This window comes from Rhinoderma darwinii, chromosome 5, assembly GCF_050947455.1.
Source record: "Rhinoderma darwinii isolate aRhiDar2 chromosome 5, aRhiDar2.hap1, whole genome shotgun sequence".
NCBI lineage: Eukaryota > Metazoa > Chordata > Amphibia > Anura > Rhinodermatidae > Rhinoderma > Rhinoderma darwinii.
In genome coordinates this window covers 272461180-272479496 of record NC_134691.1, presented here as the reverse complement: position 1 = coordinate 272479496, position 18317 = coordinate 272461180, and the positions used below count along the sequence as shown (strand labels likewise).

Below are 18317 nucleotides of genomic sequence, written 5' to 3'. Positions count from 1 at the left end.
AAGCTCTATCAGAAGACCAAGCTTTAAGACAGGTTGTTCTGCAGATAGCAAAGGAAGAGGCTGAGGCCTAAGCCACCAGACAGGAAGCCTCACACACATACTTGGGACGAATTAGAGAAGGTGAGACAGAACCACCAGAGGAGGTCCTGAGAGCAGGCCATGACGTAGATTGTGGACCCATTCGGTGACAGCTCTACTAATCCAGACAGAGGCAGAAATCTGGCAAAAGGAATAGCCAGAGGCCTCAAAAACAGTTCACACAACCATCCAGAGGATCTTTGAAGGAAGTGGAGTCCACCATAGGCAAAGAAGTAGCCGTGTCTAAATGAGAAACAGGAGGGTCTAACTTGTCCTCACCCATTCAGTAGAATTCCCTTCTTGAAAAGGGTAGAAAACATTCAGATGGCTAGAGTAAGATACTTCTTGTCCGGGTGTTCCCAGTCCCAATCCCTTCAAGTTCCGAATAGTACGGAAAGACCGCTAGGGAACGTTGAGGATGAAGAAAGTTAATGGAGTCCGTTAAAGGGGAAGGTGCAGAATCAGTGACCTGTACGGTCTCACGAACAGTCCTAATAAAGGACCTCCACGGAGGTAGGGAGGGGGGTACAACCCTTATCAGATAATCCGAGTCGGAATCATCTGTGGGAGAGGAGAAACAGAAGAGGACAGTGAAAGCCAAAGCAGGCGTGTGAAGCTGGTTTGCTTACAGGGTCTGCCACAAGAGGAAGACATGAACGAATCGAATAGTACAGATGAGGACAGGCAGAACAGGAGACCAGGGGAGGGCGAGTGATGTTCGCTAGGCTATCAACCGCCCGGTAAGGGGAATTGGTCCATTCTGGATCCACACCCATCATACAAGCAATACATTGGGTGACACGGGCGCAGAGACCACAGGCGTCTGGCCAGGAGGTCGGCATACAAAAGGAACTAGACTAACCACAAGAAAATTTAGTATTGCACTTGAAACAGGCATAATAAATTACAAAGGCTGTAGTTAGAAAACAATGCATGCACCAGGTCTGCAGCATGTAGGACAGTAGCACTACCACATACACGCTAAATTCTGGAATGAGAGTTCTCCCCTAAGGTCAGACATGGTAGTAGAGGTGGATACTAAACCACACACTGTACTAGTAGGAGTGAAGGAGATCACACCCTGAACTAAGAGAACCACTCAGGACTGCACAGTGACTGAGGCTAGGGCACCTGTAGGGAAAGTAGAAAAAAAAGGTCAAGTGCCAGTCCTACCTGGTTTTCAGAGTGCCTGATGTCCCTCCTGAGGCAAAAATGCAGCAGCACTAGTCAGGAGGTGCCGTGTCTCCAGCAGCGTTCGTCCAAATGGAGGACAGCAGTGCAGTAGGCAGGGGGACACAGGCTCCACCTCCGGAGCACCGCGATTGGCCGTTTGCGTGCCATGTGATGAGACTGGCCAATCAGAGGAGAAGGCCAAGTTTCCCCATGAGGAAAGAAGGGCCCGTCCCCTGCCTGTACTATGTAAAATGGTGCAGCTAGTATAATGGCACCAGCCAAGTTGAAATAAACGGTGAAGCAGGCAAAATGAGCCAAAGAGCCCAAAACTACATGCTACTGAAGGGTAGGTCCAGGGGACCTATACTACATACAAGCGGTGACCCGAGGGAGAATGGGGGAAGTAACACTCACCATCCTCTTAATGCTTTTTCTCCATTTCCCAGATGCGTGACCAGCAGGAGCCCCCCTATCAGTGTTACATCCTTTACTAAGGGGACACTGGTGGGGGAAGTGTTAGGCTGGGTTCACACAACCTATTTTCAGGCGTAAACGAGGCGTATTATGCCTCGATTTACGCCTGAAAATAGGGCTACAATACGTCGTAATGGGTTTGCCGACTACCTGTAATTTACGCGTCGTCAAAGCGTAAATTGACTGCCTCAGCAAAGAAGTGCAGGACACTTCTTTGCAAATGTAATTTGAGCCGTCCTTCATTGAAGTCAATGAAGAGCAGCTCAAGATTACGGGCGTCAAAGACACCTCGCATAATGCGAGGAGGAGCTTTTACGTCTGAAACGACGCAGCTGTTTTCTCCTGAAAACAGTCTGTCTTTTCAGACGTAAAAGACCGTTCTCGTGTGCACATACCCTTAGAGGTGCTCCTTAGGCTGGTGGGTAACAGGAGCTGATAGTCTTGTTCCACAGGTCTTCACATGGAGGTTGGAATTGGTGCATTTGCAATAGGACACTGAGCGCCCACCAAGGAGAGGACACAGGAGTCAGACCTGTGTCCCATCTTCTTGCTTAACGAATGAAAAAATTAAAGTAAAAAAAAATATCTTTGGTAGACTCTGCTGCTATCAGCAGAAATGTCTGCCTCCTACGGACATCAAGCTGACTCAATAGATCAGTGTCTGTAGACAGGGTATATCCTGTAGGAGGAGCCACTTTATTTCATAATGTCAAGCCTCCTAGTGGCAACAGCATATACCCACAGTTTGTGTCCCCCCAATGTAACAAACAAGAAATTATATTTTTTTCCATGATCCTCAATCATACATATTCGTGTCCATATCCAAGCTAATAAGAGCGGTTAGGTTGTGGAAATTTGTTTGGGTGTACGGTCATTGGGAGGAGAAATACATTTCCATAGCCTACAACTTCAACATGTTTTCTTAGGAAAGAACTTCTCGGTTACCTTTTGGAGAATACATATATACCCATCTGTAAAGCCCAGTTTACACTGGGAAATTATTGTAACGTTTCCAAACAATAGAAACGATACTTGTCCAGTAGGAGTGCTAAAAGATAAACGATTAAACTATAACTTAGGCCTCATGCACACGAACATATTATTTTCCTCCCGTAAATACGGGTCCTTGGTCACACGTATTCGACCCGTATTGCACCAGTATTTACGGACCCGTGCCCGTAAATACGGGTCCGGTGTCACCAGTATTCCACCCGTATTTACGGGCACGTTTTCGCTGCAAAATTGCACTGCACTAATCGGCAGCCCCTTCTCTCTATCAGTGCAGGATAGAGAGAAGGGGTAGCCATTTCCGTAGTAAAAGTAATAGAAATTCATACTTACCCGGCCGTTGTCTTGGTGACGCATCCCTCTTTCGACACCCAGCCCGACCTCCCTGGATGACGAGTCAGTCTATGTGACAGCTGCAGCCTGTGATTAGCTGCAGCGGTCACATGGGCTGATACGTCATCCCGGGAGGCCAGACTGGAGGAAGAAGCAGGGAGTTCTGGGTAAGTATAAACTTCTATTTTTTTTACATGTTGATCTATATTGTGATCGATAGTCACTGTTCAGGGTGCTGAAAGAGTTACTGCCAATCGTTTAACTCTTTCAGCACCCCGGACAGTGACTATCCCCTGACGTCGCCTAGCAACGCTCCCGTAATTACCGGTGCACACACGTAGTCACCCGTAATTACGGGAGCCCCATAGACTTCTATGGGCCTGCCCATGCCGTTATTACGGCCTGAAATAGGACATGTTCTATATTTTTCAACGGCACGGGCACCTTCCCGTAAGCATACGGGGAGGTACCCGTGGCCAATAGAAGTCTATGGGCCCGTAATTACGGGCGTTTTTACGTTCGTGTGCATGGGGCCTTACTGTTCAAATGGAGAGTGCATAACTAAAAATTATGTGGCATTATCAGTAAATGCAGCTTGTAGCAACATTTACACTTGCCTAGCACAGCGCTCTTGTGAGCCTTGCCGGGCCAAAAACAATGCTTTTGGGTTGAGGAAACTCCTGCTCAATTAGGCTGGGTTCACACAGAGTTTTTTTGCAGGCAGATTATGCTCCGCCCGCACGCCGTTTTTCGCCCGCGGCCATTGAGCGCCGATGGGCAAAAAACGCCACGAAATACGCTTTCTCTGCCTCCCATTGATGTCAATGGGAGGTCAGAGACGTAAATGCTCGAAGATATGGCATGTCACTTTTTCCAGCGAGCCATTTTTTCCGCTCGCAGGAAAAAAAACGTCTCTGCCTCCCATTGAACTCAATGGGAGGCATTTTCGGCCATTTCTTGGCGCATTTTCTGATGCGGTTTCCGCGTAAAAAAAACCTCAAGTGTGAACTGGCCCTTATTGTTCTAAAATAGAAAAATAATTATGTTCCCCAGCTCTATAACTTACAATGGACAATATTAGTCCGAAGCAGGAAAAATAAATAAATAAATATATATATATATATATATCCCCCAAACAGATAAAGTAAAACAAAAAGCTTTTAGGCCCCATGCACACGAACGTGCTTTTGCGGCCGCAATTCCCCCGAAAATCCACAGGAGAATTGCGGCCCCATTTATTCCTGTGGGGCCATGCACACAAGCGTGGTTTTCACGGTCCGTGCATGGCTCCAGAGCCCGAACCACAGAAAGAATGGGCAAGCCTTTTTACGGCCATGTTCTGCGGTCCGGGCTCATTGAAAATAATGCGCGCTTTGCGGGCGGCTCGCGGCTGTCACTCCGTGGCCGGCTAACCCGGAAATCACAGCCATGCACATGGGGCCTTACTGCTCACATGGCACAGGAAAAATAAAAAAAGATCTGAACGGTCTGCACCGACACTGGATCAAGACTAGGACTCATTCCGATTGGCTACACATTGAATTTTTTCTTTTCCTGTGTCGTCTGAACGGTAAAAGCTTTTTGTTTCACTCAATTATTGTTCTAATGGAAAATGTCCATCAGATTTTCGGAACAATTTTTTAAACCACTAATCATTAGTCAGCGGTTTGAACATTTTTTCCATGCAAATGGTCCTAAAAAAGGACTACGCATACCCATGGCACTAGCTACACTTTCCTACAGCGCCATCTCTCCAAGGATTGACCAGCGGCAATAGAGTTGGACAAAGGCCGGATTGTGGCCGAAACTTTACTTTTTCTCTAAATATTGCCTTATTCAAATAAATCACCTTTTGCATATTTTATCTAAAAGGAGTGCTTGAGTTTATCTTTTTTACGGGGTGGGAACCCTACCTACACCCCCAGACAACCTGCAGAGTGCCACAGATTTGATCTAGATTAGCTCTCCTGACATGTCTGCTTTAGTATATACTTAGTATTCTCCATGAAATAATGCTGGATCACTTTTCTTATAACTCTGCGTTCTGACATTCCTCAGTCATTGAAATGTATGAATAAAAAGGACAACTGGACGTTACGGTTACAAATTTATTCCGATTTCCAGGAGGAATAACATAAATGACACAAGAGGGCGTTACCATTCCCCTTGTCAACACGGTATGATCCTACATGGTTTGCCACGATCAGAACTCGTACAGTGTCAGACTGTGTTGGGACATGCCCCGTTGACAAAAGAAAGAGAAACGCAGGTTTTTTTTTATACATTTCCAGGAGGAAACTAAAGAGGGTCTAAAGAACACAGAGTTCTAAAAACAGATGCTCTAGAATGGTTTGTTTTAGTAGATACTGCACTCCCCATAAAACAGGTTTCAGGAGACCTGACAGGTCTGCTTTAAGATGGCCTGATGAAAAAAAAAAAAAAAAGCTAGGCGGCGTATCGGTACCTTATATAACACCAGTAACATACCGCCTCTTCCCCCTTAATTCTATGGTTTCTCAAATCCAGTTTCTTACTAGAATTTCTGGGCTCCTTCTTTAAGCAGGTCAGCCTTGTGGAACAGGTCTCTTCGTCTCCATGCGGAAGTTCTGGATGCAGGTTCGCAGCATTACGCTTCAAACGTTCTGAAGAAACAACTGTCTTTTTTGAAACATGGCTTAGTAAAGAGCGCTGCACTCTAACATGAATTTTACTTTTTCTTGCATAACTAAAACGGTTCATTTCTTCACGAGGAGACTCACTTTTGGCCCTCTTTACGGCCTTCCACAATAGTGATCCTGCTTTCCTACCTCTCTTCTTCCTCTCAGGCCAACTTCCACCACCATTACATACAGACGCCTGTTCTTGCTTATTTGTATTCCCTGACTCCAACCCATCACATTTAGCACTGGGGTGAATCACGGATTTCCTCCCCAATCTTTTAACCTGCCCAGTTACAACACTATTTTGGGTATTACCAGACTGTTCGTCAACGTCACACAGCTTGCTCAAACTCTCAGATGTAACCCTGCCATTACTGATCTCATTTGGCACAACAGTTACACAACTTTGACCTGATGTGATGGCACATTCACTTTGCTTAGCCGTTGGCTTCCTCCCCCTTCTTTTAACCTGCCTAGTGGCAACACTATTCTGGGTGCTACCCGCCTCATCAACATCAGCATTAGTCAACCTGCTCAGACTCTCAGATGTAACCCTGCCATTACTGATCTCCTCTGGCACAACAGTTACACAACTTTGACCTGATGTTGTGATGTCACATTCACTTTGCTTAGTCGTTGGCTTCCTCCCCCTTCTTTTAACCTGCCGAGTGGCAACACTATTCTGGGTGCTACCCGCCTGTTCATCAACATCAGCATTAGTCAACCTGCTCAAACTCTCAGATGTAACCCTGCCATTACTGATCTCCTCTGGCACAACAGTTACACAACTTTGACCTGATGTTGTGATGTCACATTCACTTTGCTTAGCCGTTGGCTTCCTCCCCCTTCTTTTAACCTGCCTAGTGGCAACACTATTCTGGGTGCTACCCGCCTGTTCATCAACATCAGCATTAGTCAACCTGCTCAAACTCTCAGATGTAACCCTGTCAATACTGATCTCCTTTGGCACAACAGTTACACAACTTTGTCCCTGTACCGATGTTGTGATTTCGCATTCGCTTTGCTTAATCTTTGGCTTTCGCCCCCTTTTCTTTTTTGGGCACAAAACCTCACTGGCACATAATTGCTGGGCACAACAAGAAGCTCCAACAAGTTCCGACTTTCTCACACTCGTTTTTATTTTCCCGCATGGAAAGCCATCCTCACTACACACATGGAGTCCATCCTCCTTACCGCTCACTTCATCCAGACCTATCTGAATTTCTCCACTGGCCTCTTTACATTTGACAGGTGTCCTGATTTTTGGTTTCCTGCCCCTCTTCTTCTTAACCAGAACACTATCACCATTTGCTCCGGCTACTACCTGCTGGCAAGATTGTGCTACTGCCAGTCCTGCACAGTTACCCTGGGCACCCTCCTCGGAAGCATCACCTTCAGGTCTATCTGACCCACTTACTGATAAGTGGCGCTTAGCTGGCTTTCTTGGGCGCAGCTCAATCATTTATAGAAATCTTGTTTAAATTCAAGAAAAAAATAATGATAACAAACCAAAAACTAGAGCAACATCCTCTTTGCTACTCGTGCAAAAGTACCAACCATAACTATCTGAAATGTGGCTCCCTGTCAACACATAGTGTACCTACCATGAGGCTAGTAAGTCCATATTCACACCCGGAATACAAAGCAACCAAAAATATCAATGAAAACCAGTTCCTGGCTGCATTCAACAAGCAAATAATACTAATAATAGTAGTTCGGGTAACAACCTACAGACAATGTGTCGCAGCGTCAGAGAAGGTGTAGGCCGCAGCCTAACTACTACTCTCCTGCGTCACGGCGCTCCAGGCAACACAACCCTTGTCGATCACATACACCCTGCGTCTACAGACACCTCACACACGCCACCGCCTTCACTCTCCCTCCAGCTGGGCAGCTCCGCGTCCCTGCAGATGCCACCACCGCGTTACTTCAGGGGACAGATTAGCCAGAGATAAACCCACATGTGACGGCAGCCGGAAGTAGCGCTTGCTTTGCCGCCCGGCGGCGGACTGCACTTGCTGGACGGACCTGTCACATCCTGTGCACGGTCTTTGGGCTGGAGTGGTTCGTTATTATATACTGATAATAATGGCTGCAGTGTAATAATAAGTATATGCAGACTAAGGTCAGCGTATAATACATATAGTGTCATATATAATTATGATGGAGTGGTCGGGTATACCAGTGCTGATATCAAAGCTGCGCCTTACTGCTTGATATAGTAATTCCTTGATGGAAAGTGTCACTGTTTTCTAGAAGGTCAAGGTTGTTGGAATACATGTTATAGGGATGTATACTTTTGCATATAACATTTAAGTAAAAATTGTAGATACAATTTTCCTATGCAAAAGACCTGTCCTCAAATACATACCATGCACATACAACAGTGCCAGCCACAGTGCCCCCACTAATTAGTGACCGCCAGGGTGCTCCATTAAAGGTGCCAGGGTGTGACATGAAAATCGGTGCTCACGTGTCACTGGTGATGAACTCTATTATAGACCCCAAAGGCCTCATGCACACGACCGTAGCCATGTGCACGGCCGTGATTTTTGGGTGGGTCGGCCGGCAGCGGACTGTGAGCCGCGAGCCACCCGCAAATCGCGGGTCATGCACATGGCCGCGGCCATTATTTTCAATGAGCCTGAACCGCAGAACACGGCCGTAATAAGACAGGTCTGTTCTTTCTGCGGTGCGGGCTCCCGTGCCATGCACAGACCGTAAAAACTACGGTCGTGTGCATGGCCCCATAGAAATGAATGGGCCCGCAATTCTCCCGTGAATTTTCGGGGGAATTGCGGCCACAAAAGCACGTTTGTATGCATGAGGGTACGATCCCCCGTAGCAGCATCCACATGCGGCCCAAACCCTGCTTATTTGCGGTGGCCAACGGCCGCACAATTTTGTCGGGTATTACTGACTAAATTATGCAGCCATTCCCTGCATGTGAGCAGGGTTTGGGCGGCATGTGGACGCCTCTACGTGGGACCATACCCCAATGCAGAGAAGTATTTTTCCTCAAGGAGACCTTAATTACTGACCGCACCTGTCGACACACTACTAGCTTTGCCATTTTCAAGGGTTGGCAAATGTGTTAATATGGGTTAAAGAAGATTTACACGAAAATAGTAAAATTATATATTAGTAAATCAGAAGTCATTAGGGTTGTCTATTAAAGAGAAGCCCTGTCTATTCGCCTTTTTGGCAGACTCATGCCATCAATGTATTATATTGACAGCCATTCATTCACTGCAGGAGAAATACTTGGCTGGCCGCGGCCTCCCCCAGCAAATTATCTGTTTATTGGGAGCCGGACCCATGGCGACCAGCTGATCGCCACTGAGCATTCTTTCCGAAAAGGGTAGTCTCTGATGAGACAACCACTTTAAAGCGAACGCCACGCTTTGGTAATTATATTTATTTTTTCTTACAAAGAAATTGTCAGTTTTCTGTTTTCTTGTAGTGGCCATTCTTGTAGTGGACAAAAACGTTTTAGCCATATTGATGAGCTGTGTAGAATAATCTTAGCAGAATTGGGGTATCTTCACACGCTGAGTCAAAAACGTCTCAAAATACGGAGCTGTTTTCAAGGGAAAACAGCTCCTGATTTTCAGCCGTTTTTTGTGCCACACGCGATTTTCGCTGCGTTTTTTACAGCCGTTTTTGGAGCTTTTTTCAATAGAGTCTATGAGAAAACGGCTCCAAAAACGTCCCAAGAAGTGTCCTGCACTTCTTTTTCACGGCCGTTTTTTTACGCGTAAAAAAACGCCGGGAAAAACGCTCCGTCGGAACAGAACGCCGCTTTTCCCATTAAAATCAATGGGCAGATGTTTGGAGGCGTTCTGCTCCCGATTTTTCGGCCTTTTTTCGACCGTTTACGGCCGTGTGAACATACCCTTAATGGTTAACCCCTTCCCGCTATTGGGCGTAACTGTACGTCCGAAAACCAAGTGACTTGCCGCAGACGGGCGTACAGTTACGCCCGGCAGATAAAGTGAGCACAGGAGCTGTGCGCGCTTTATCTTCAGCGGCTGTCAGCTGTTATACACAGCTGACATGCCGCTGCGATGGCTGTTACCGCCGATCGCAGCCATTTAACCCCTTCAATGCGGCTGTCAATGACGTCCGCCGCATTGAAGTGGTTGACAGAAGGAGGGAGCTCCCTCTGTAACCCCCGGGCCCCCCCACGATGGATCGCGGGTAGCGATTGTTGCTATGGCAACCAGGAAGCCGTTACTAGGCTTCCTGGTTGCCAAGGTACGGTAGCCTATTAGGTCCTGCCCGAGGCAGGACCTAATACGCTAACTGTCAAATGAAGAATGACAGTTACGCTAACTGTCAAATGAAGAATGACAGTTACGATACACTGCACTACATAAGTAGTGCAGTGTATTGTACTGGGGATCAGAAGACCAGATCTTCAAGTCCCCAGGTCAGTGTAAAAGAAAAAGTAAAAAATGTGAAAGAATAAATAAATAAAAGTTAATAAATAATAAATAAATAATAAAAACAACACTTGCCCTGTTTCCCTGATCAACTCCTTTATTATTAGAAAAAAAATGAAAATATGAAAAAAAACTATACATAATAGGTATCGCCGCGTTCGGAACGGCCTGATCTATAAAAATATCACGTTATTTTTACCGCTCGGTGAACACCGTAAAATTTTTTAATACAAAACAATGACAGCATTTTATTTTTTTGTCATCTTGTCTCAAAAAAAAATCTAATAAAAAGTGATCAAAAAGTTGCAAGTAACGCAAAATGGTACCAATAGAAACTACAGTTCGTCACGCATAAAACAAGCCATCCCGCAGCGATATCTACGAAAAAATAAAAAAGTTATGGCTGTCAGAAAATGGCAACACTAAAACATGATTTTTTTAGTAAAAGAGTATTTTTATTGTGGGAACGTAGTGAAACGTAAAAAAAACGATATCGATTTGGTGTCGCTATAATCGTATCGCCCCGCAGAATAAAGTTAACATGTTGTTTATACTGCACGGTGAACACTGTAAAAAAAAAAAAAAAAAAGAAACGTGCTGGAATGGCTGTTTTTTGGTTTCCTCATGTCCCAAAAAATTGAATAAATAGTGATAAAAAAAATTGCATGTACCCCAAAATGGAACCAATAAAAATTACAGCTCATTCCACAAAAAACAAGCCCTCACACAGCTCCGTCAACGGAAAAATAACACGTTATGATTCTCAAAACGCAATGATGAGGAAGATGGAGCGGAGCGGAGATGAGGAAACTTTAGGGCCTTGTGCGGCTTATAGGCCTAGTGAAGAAGTCAAATATAAGGCAACACTGGAGCGCAGATATTCTGTATAATACCCAATAAACCTGGCCTGTGTATAAAGGATTGGTTCAAAGCGTACCACACCAATCCATGGATTATTCATTCTCCCCATTATTACATCATCCTATTATGACCTGTTGCACTCCGCCCAGCTTACATATACCCTGATGTTCTCCGCACAGTTTACATATAGCCTGATGTACCCGCACATCTTTCATATACCCTGATGTACTCCGCCCAGTTTACATATACCCTGATGTTCTCCGCACAGCTTACATATAGCCTGATGTTCTCCGCACAGTTTACATATACCCAGATGTACTCCGCCCAGTTTACATATAGCCTGATGTTCTCCGCACAGTTTACATATAGCCTGATGTTCTCCGCACAGTTTACATATACCCTGATGTACTCCGCCCAGTTTACATATAGCCTGATGCACTCCGCACAGATTACATATACCCTGATGTACTCCGCACATATTACATATACCCTGATGTACACGCACATATTACATATACCCTGATGTACCCGCACAGCTTACATATAGCCTGATGTACCCGCACATATTACATATACCCTGATGTACTCCGCACAGCTTAAATATAGCCTGATGTAGCCGCACATATTACATATACCCTGATGTACTCCGCCCAGCTTACATATACCCTGATGTACTCCGCACAGCTTACATATAGCCTGATGTACCCGCGCATATTACATATACCCTGATGTACTCCACAGTTTACATATATCCTGATGTACTCCACCCAGCTTACATATACCCTGATGTACTCTGCACAGCTTACATATAGCCTGATGTACACGCACATATTACATATACCCTGATGTACTCCACACAGCTTACATATAGCCTGATGTACCCGCACATATTACATATACCCTGATGTACTCCGCACAGCTTACATATAGCCTGATATACCCGCACATATTACATATACCCTGATGTACTCCGCCCAGCTTACATATACCCTGATGTACTCCGCACAGTTTACATATAGCCTGATGTACCCGCGCATATTACATATACCCTGATGTACTCCACAGTTTACATATATCCTGATGTACTCCGCCCAGCTTACATATATCCTGATGTACTCCGCCCAGCTCACATATGCCCCCACATTATAAGCTGTAATACCACTAATACACCAAGCAAAATCTGCGCTTCAAAAGCCAAATGGTGGTCCAACTGAGCCTGGCAGTGTACCCAAATGGCAATTTATGACCACATATGGGGTATTCTGGAGAACCCGCTTAACAATTTATGGGATGTGTGTCTACGGTGGTACAAGCTGGGCACAACACATTGGGCACTGAAATAGCATATTTGTTGAAAACAGCCATTTTCAATCTGCAACATCTATTGTTTACTCATTTTTGCAAAACACTTGAGCGGTCAAAATGCTCACTACACCCCTAGATCAATTCTTTGAGGGATCTAGTTTCCAAAATGGGGTAATTTTTCAGGGGTACCACTGTACTGGTATTATAGCTCAATGCAACATGGTGTCAAAAAACAAATCTTATAAAATCTCCACTCAAAATACTAAATGGCGCTCCTTCCCTTAGAGCCTTGCTGTGTGTCCAAATAGCAGTTTATGACCACATTTGGGGTATTTCCGTACTCCGGAGAAGTTGCTTTACAAATGTTACGGTGCTTTTTCTCATTTATTTGTTGAGAAAATGAAACATTTTGTACTAATGTTACGTCTTATTGGAAAATATTGTAATTTTTCATTTTCACTGCCCATTTCTAATAAAATCTATGAGACACCTGTGGGGACAAAATGCTCACTACACCCCTAGATGAATTCCTCAATGGGTGTAGTTTGCCAAATGGAGTCACTTTTGGGTAGCTTCCACTGTACTGGTACCTAAGGGGCTTTGCAAAAGCGTCATGGCGCAGAAAAACCAATCAAGCAAAATCTGCTCTCCAAAAGCCAAATGGCGCTCCTTCCCTTCTGAGCCCTGATGTGTATTCATACAGTACTTTATTACCACATATGGGGTATTTCCGTACTCTGGAGAAGTTGCTTTACAAATGTTACGGTGATTTTTCTCCTTTATTTGATGAGAAAATGAAACATTTTTACCTAAAGCTACGTCTTAGTGGAAAAAAATGAAATTTTTCATGTTTACTGCCCAATTCTAATGAAATCTATGAAACATCTGGGGGGTCAAAATGCTCACTACACCCCTAGTTGAATTCCTCAAGTGTAGTTTCCTAAATGGAGTCACTTTTGGGGGGTTTCCACTGTACTGGTACCTTAGGAGCTTTACAAATGCGACATGGTGCCGAGAAATCAAACCAGCAAAATCTGTACTTCAAAAGCTAAATGGCGTGCCTTCCCTTCTGAGTCCTGCCGCTTCCCCAAACAGCCGTTTATGACCACATCTTGGGTATTTCCGTACTCTGGAGAAGTTGCTTTACAAATGTTGGGGTGCTTTTCATCATTTATTTGTTGAAAAAAATAAAAATTTTGAGGTAAAGCTACATCTTATTGGAAAATAATGTAATTTTTCAATTTCACTGCCCAATTCTAATGAAATCTATGAAACACCTGTTGGGTCAAAATGCTCATTACACCCCTAGATGAATTCCTCAAGGGGTGTAGTTTCCTAAATGGAGTCACTTTTGGGGGGTTTCCACTGTACTGGTACCTTAGGAGCTTTACAAATGCGACATGGTGCAGAGAAATTAATCCAGCAAAATCAGTGCTCCAAAAGCTAAATGGCGTGCCTTCCCTTCCGAGTCCTGCCGCTTCCCCAAACAGCCGTTTATGACCACATGTTGGGTATTTCCGTACTCTGGAGAAGTTGCTTTACAAATGTTGGGGTACTTTTCATCATTTATTTGTTGAAAAAATTAAAACTTTTGAGGTAAAGCTACATGGTATTGGAAAATAATGTAATTTTTCATTTTCACTGCCCAATTCTAATGAAATCCATGAAACACCTGTGGGGTCAAAATGCTCACTACACCCCTAGATGAATTCCTCAAGGCATGTAGTTTCCAAAATGGGGTATTTTTTGGGGTGTTTCCTTTGTTTCGGCACCACAAGACCTCTTCTAACCTGACATGGTGCCTGAAATATAATCTAAGAAAAGGAAGGCCCTAAAATCCTCTATGTGCTCCTTTGCTTCTGAGGCCGGTATTTCAGTCCAGAGGCGCGCTAGGGCCAAATGTGGAATATTTCTAAAAACTGCAGAATCAGGGCAATAAATATTCAGTTGTGCTTCTCCGGTAAAATTACCTTCAGTATTACAGGAAAAATGGATTAAAATGGAATTTCTGCAAAAAAAATGAAATTTGTAAATATCCCCGCTACTTTGCTTTAATTCCTGTGAAACGCCTAAAGGGTTAAAAAAACTTTCTGAATGCTGTTTTGAATACTTTGAGGGGTGCAGTTTTTAAAGTGGGGTGATTTGTGGGGGTTTCTAATATATAAGGCCCTCAAAGCCACTTGACAACTGAACTGTTCCCTAAAAAAATGGGTTTTGAAATTTTCTTGAAAATGTGAGAAATTGCTGCTAAATTATAAGCCTTGTAACATCCTAGAAAAATAAAAGCATGTACAAAAAATGATGCCAATCTAAAGTAGACATATTGGAAAAGTTAGCTAGTAACTATTTTGTGTGGTATAACTATCTGTCTTACAAGCAGATACATTTGAATTTAGAAAATGCAAATTTTTTGCAAATTTTCTCTAAATTTTGGTGTTTTTCACACAAAAATATTGAATATATCGACCAAATTTTTTCACTAACATAAAGTACAATATGTCACGAGAAAACAATCTCAGAATCGCTTGGATAGGAAAAAGCATTCCCGAGTTATTACCACATAAAGTAACACACGTCAGATTTAAAAAATGAGGCTCTGTCATTTGGTCCAAAAGTGGCTCAGTCCTGAAGGGGTTAAGCTGTCACTGTGTTATTGAACATACTGACAAAATGACAGTTTTACTACCAGTTTCCAAGAAGATTATTCAAAGGTGACTGCACTTCCTGTTGTCCTTTTTGCAAAAAATGGCCAAAACCACAAAATGCCAATATCTCTGTAAGGAAATAAATCTTTAATTATCAATCTTCAGATTTTTTAATATATTGCCATTTTCATGGTCAAGGGATGGTTATGAAGAATCTGAAAAACTTTGTAGCCATTTTTGAAAAAAAATGTAATTGGTGATTATAAATATTTTTCTAATTTACATTTATTAAAAATGTTGTATTGTTTTTGAGATGCCGCTACTTTGTATCCTCTATACATAGAAGCTGTATCAAGTGCTGTCAACCGAATATGTCAGTCCATGGAACTGACGGCTCGGCTGAGGGTGGATCCTGTCAGTCTTTAAAGGGGTTTTCCAATCCTTTTTTTTTTTTTTTTATTGAATCACTGCAATGCTTCTCAATTTATCTATTAATGTCCCCTGAATATCGTTATCTACATTTTTATTTTTTAATTTACCATTATTCTCTTTTGTTTACATTGAGAAGTTTGTTTACCTCTGTGTGTTCTTTGTCTTGCTCTTCCGGTTATACAGTACCCGACATGCACCGCTTGTGTCCCAGCATGCAATTCGCCTACAGCAGGGACTCACCACTCCTACTTCACCCAGCTATAAACATTTTCCAATCTCTGTTGCTATTTTACTTCTCTCATTAGATCAGTGAGAGCTAACGATAAATGTGCAACATATCAGTGCTGTTCCAAACAACACTCTCTTACATAATGGTAAAAAAACACTTTTGACCCCAGAACCGGAGTCCCAGAGCAGAGCGCTAGTATAGGCTTTGCTCTGGGACTCTGTGGAATCCTCTGACATCACTGTCCATATATGGACAGTGTTGTCAGGGCCTTCCCCAAAGCCGGAGTCCCGGGCAGAGCGCTAGTATAGGCTCTGCTCCGGGGCCCTGTGGAATTCCCTGACATCACTGTCCATTTATAGACAGTGTTGTCAGGGGCTTCGCCAAAGCCGGAGTCCCGTGCAGTGCGCTAGTATAGGCTCTGCTCCGGGATTTTGTTGAATCCCCTGCCGTCACTGTTCATATATGGACAGTGTTGGAGGGGCGTGGCCTAGCGGTGAATGTGAGAGGACGTGTGTGACCGGAGCTCCTGCTGTATTCATCCTGTAAGGTCCATATATACCGTAAAATTCGGGGAAAACAGCTTCCCCAGGGTCCTACCAGAGTCTAGAGGTGGAGGAGCACGAGTGCCCGTCCATAATGACGCGTTCAAAGAAGCAGAAATCGCCGCCAGCGAGTCCCGGGTCCCGCGCTCAAGATGTTGCAGAGGAGAAGGAGGGCCGCACTAGAGGCCTCCGGCAGGAAGTAGCAGAGAAGCTGGAGAGGTTCGCCCGCACGCCGAGAGCAGGGGGGGCGGCGGCACAGCAGCGAACGTCGGCTGGAGATCAGGCTGCTGGAGGTTCCTCTTATGGATCCAGGTACTCTCCTTTGGCGGGGGACATGAGAAGTGAGGAGGAGGAGGAGGAGGTGAGCGGCGCCTTGCAGGATCAGCCAGGCGCTGGAGGGAAAAGTGGAGCAAGGAAGGAGGAACCCTCCTTAAAAGACATTTTGGCAGCGGTAAAGCAAAATTCTATGGCCCTTAATACCTTAGCAAGCCAGATGGGTGGATTGAAGGAGGACATTTTGCTGCTCAGGAACGACCTGCAAAAAGTAGCGGAACGCACCACGGCTGTGGAGGGGAGAGTCTCAGACATGGAGGATGCGATTCCTCACATAAAGCAGGATGTACAAGCACACTCGCAGGCAGTGGCGACATTGCTGGCAAAGACAGATGACATGGAAAATCGGTTGAGACGGAATAAGGTTCGCCTAGTGGGGGTTCCAGAAAGAGTGGAGGGAGCGAATCCGGATGATTTCTTTGAAAAATGGCTGATAGACACATTTGGCAGAGAGGAATTGACCCCTTTATTTGCGGTGGAGAGAGAGCACAGGGTGCCGACCAGACCCGGCCCTCCGGGGAGGCCGCCGAGACCGGTGCTGATAAAGATTTTACATTACAAAGATAGAGACAAGATCCTGAGGAAAGCTAGAGAGCGTCAAGACATCTCCTTTAATGGGGTGAAAGTGTCCTTCTTCCCGGATTTCTCTATGGAAGTACAACGGAAAAGATCACAGTTTATGGATATAAAGAGACGCCTAAGGGCGTTACAAGTGCAATATTCAATGATGTATCCTGCCCGTCTGAGAGTGGTGGCGCTGGACACAACTTCCTTTTTCGAGACACCGAGAGAAGCGGTTAGATGGTTGGATAGCCATGAAAGTCAGCTGAGACCGGCGGAGGCAGAGGGACGGCGTTGATCCGGAACAGATCGGCTGACAAAAGGAGGCTGGGGATGCGGGACTGAACCAGGTGTCGTAGTACATTGCAAGATATGGCATTGAGGGTTCCTGGTCATGTTTGGATTTGGAGTTGGAGGGCATGGCTGCGGTGAACGCGGAAGACCGGGAGCGGAGGAATTTGTTTATGGACATTGAGGGGTACCGATATGTTGAAGGGATGGTTGTTTATTTGCAAAGAAAAGGCAGCGGGAGGGATGGTCAGTCACGCGGGAAACGTGAATAGCGAGTTATGGTATTGTTGAATGTACGGTGGGCGGAGTTGACTTGCCGACGCTTGTTATGGGTAATGGCAGATACGTTCTGTCGCCCCAACCCTTGGAAAGGGGTAGGTTTACGGGGGAGGTTACAGGGGGGGGAGGTGAGGGAGGGAAAGATGACCCAGCCGGTCGGATATGTAAAATTACAAGAACAGGAAAGGATGTGTTGGGATATGTTGAGGGATGATGGGATCACTTAATTGTTTGTCCTGGAATGTACGGGGCTTGCGGGAAGCCAGAAAACGGCAGGCGGTATTTGATTTTGTTAAGAAGCAGGAGTCGAGGGTGATAGGACTACAGGAGACACATATGACTAGGGATTCAGTCTCCATGATGCATAGGGCCTGGGTAGGCCATAGTTTTCATTCTTACCATACTACATATTCAAGGGGGGTGAGTCTTCTCATACATAGGGCAGTGCCATTTATATGTCATGACTCCTCCCAGGATGGGGAGGGGCGGTATGTGGGGGTACACTGTACGCTGTATCATTGGAATTGTGTGTTGGTGGTGTTGTATGTCCCCCCTCCATTTTCTAGCGGGTGTATCAAGAAAGTGGTGGAGGAACTGGCTAGATTCCCGGAGGTGCCATTAATAGTGATGGGGGATTTTAACGCGGTATTGAATACTAATATGGATAA

The 18317-nt window shown here is 44.9% G+C and overlaps 1 protein-coding gene and 1 long non-coding RNA gene across 6 annotated transcripts in view; one reads left to right on the top strand and one right to left on the bottom strand.

Annotated features, from left to right (window-relative positions):
• TOPAZ1 (testis and ovary specific TOPAZ 1) overlaps positions 1-7819 on the bottom strand; it is a 170277-nt gene extending 162458 nt beyond the window's left edge. For 2 of the 4 annotated variants that reach the window (XM_075827153.1, XM_075827155.1), the window contains exon 1: positions 5601-7819. In XM_075827153.1, the coding sequence (XP_075683268.1) occupies positions 5601-7188 (1588 nt within the window). In that variant the 5' untranslated portion in view covers positions 7189-7819. The remainder of the gene's footprint in view (positions 1-5600) is intronic. The other 2 variants (XM_075827152.1, XM_075827151.1) reach the window with 2 other exon arrangements.
• Positions 7502-18317, top strand: part of LOC142651908 (uncharacterized) — a 161341-nt gene continuing 150525 nt past the window's right edge. For both annotated transcript variants that reach the window (XR_012847733.1, XR_012847732.1), the window contains exon 1: positions 7502-7851. This is a non-coding gene — a long non-coding RNA (uncharacterized LOC142651908). The remainder of the gene's footprint in view (positions 7852-18317) is intronic.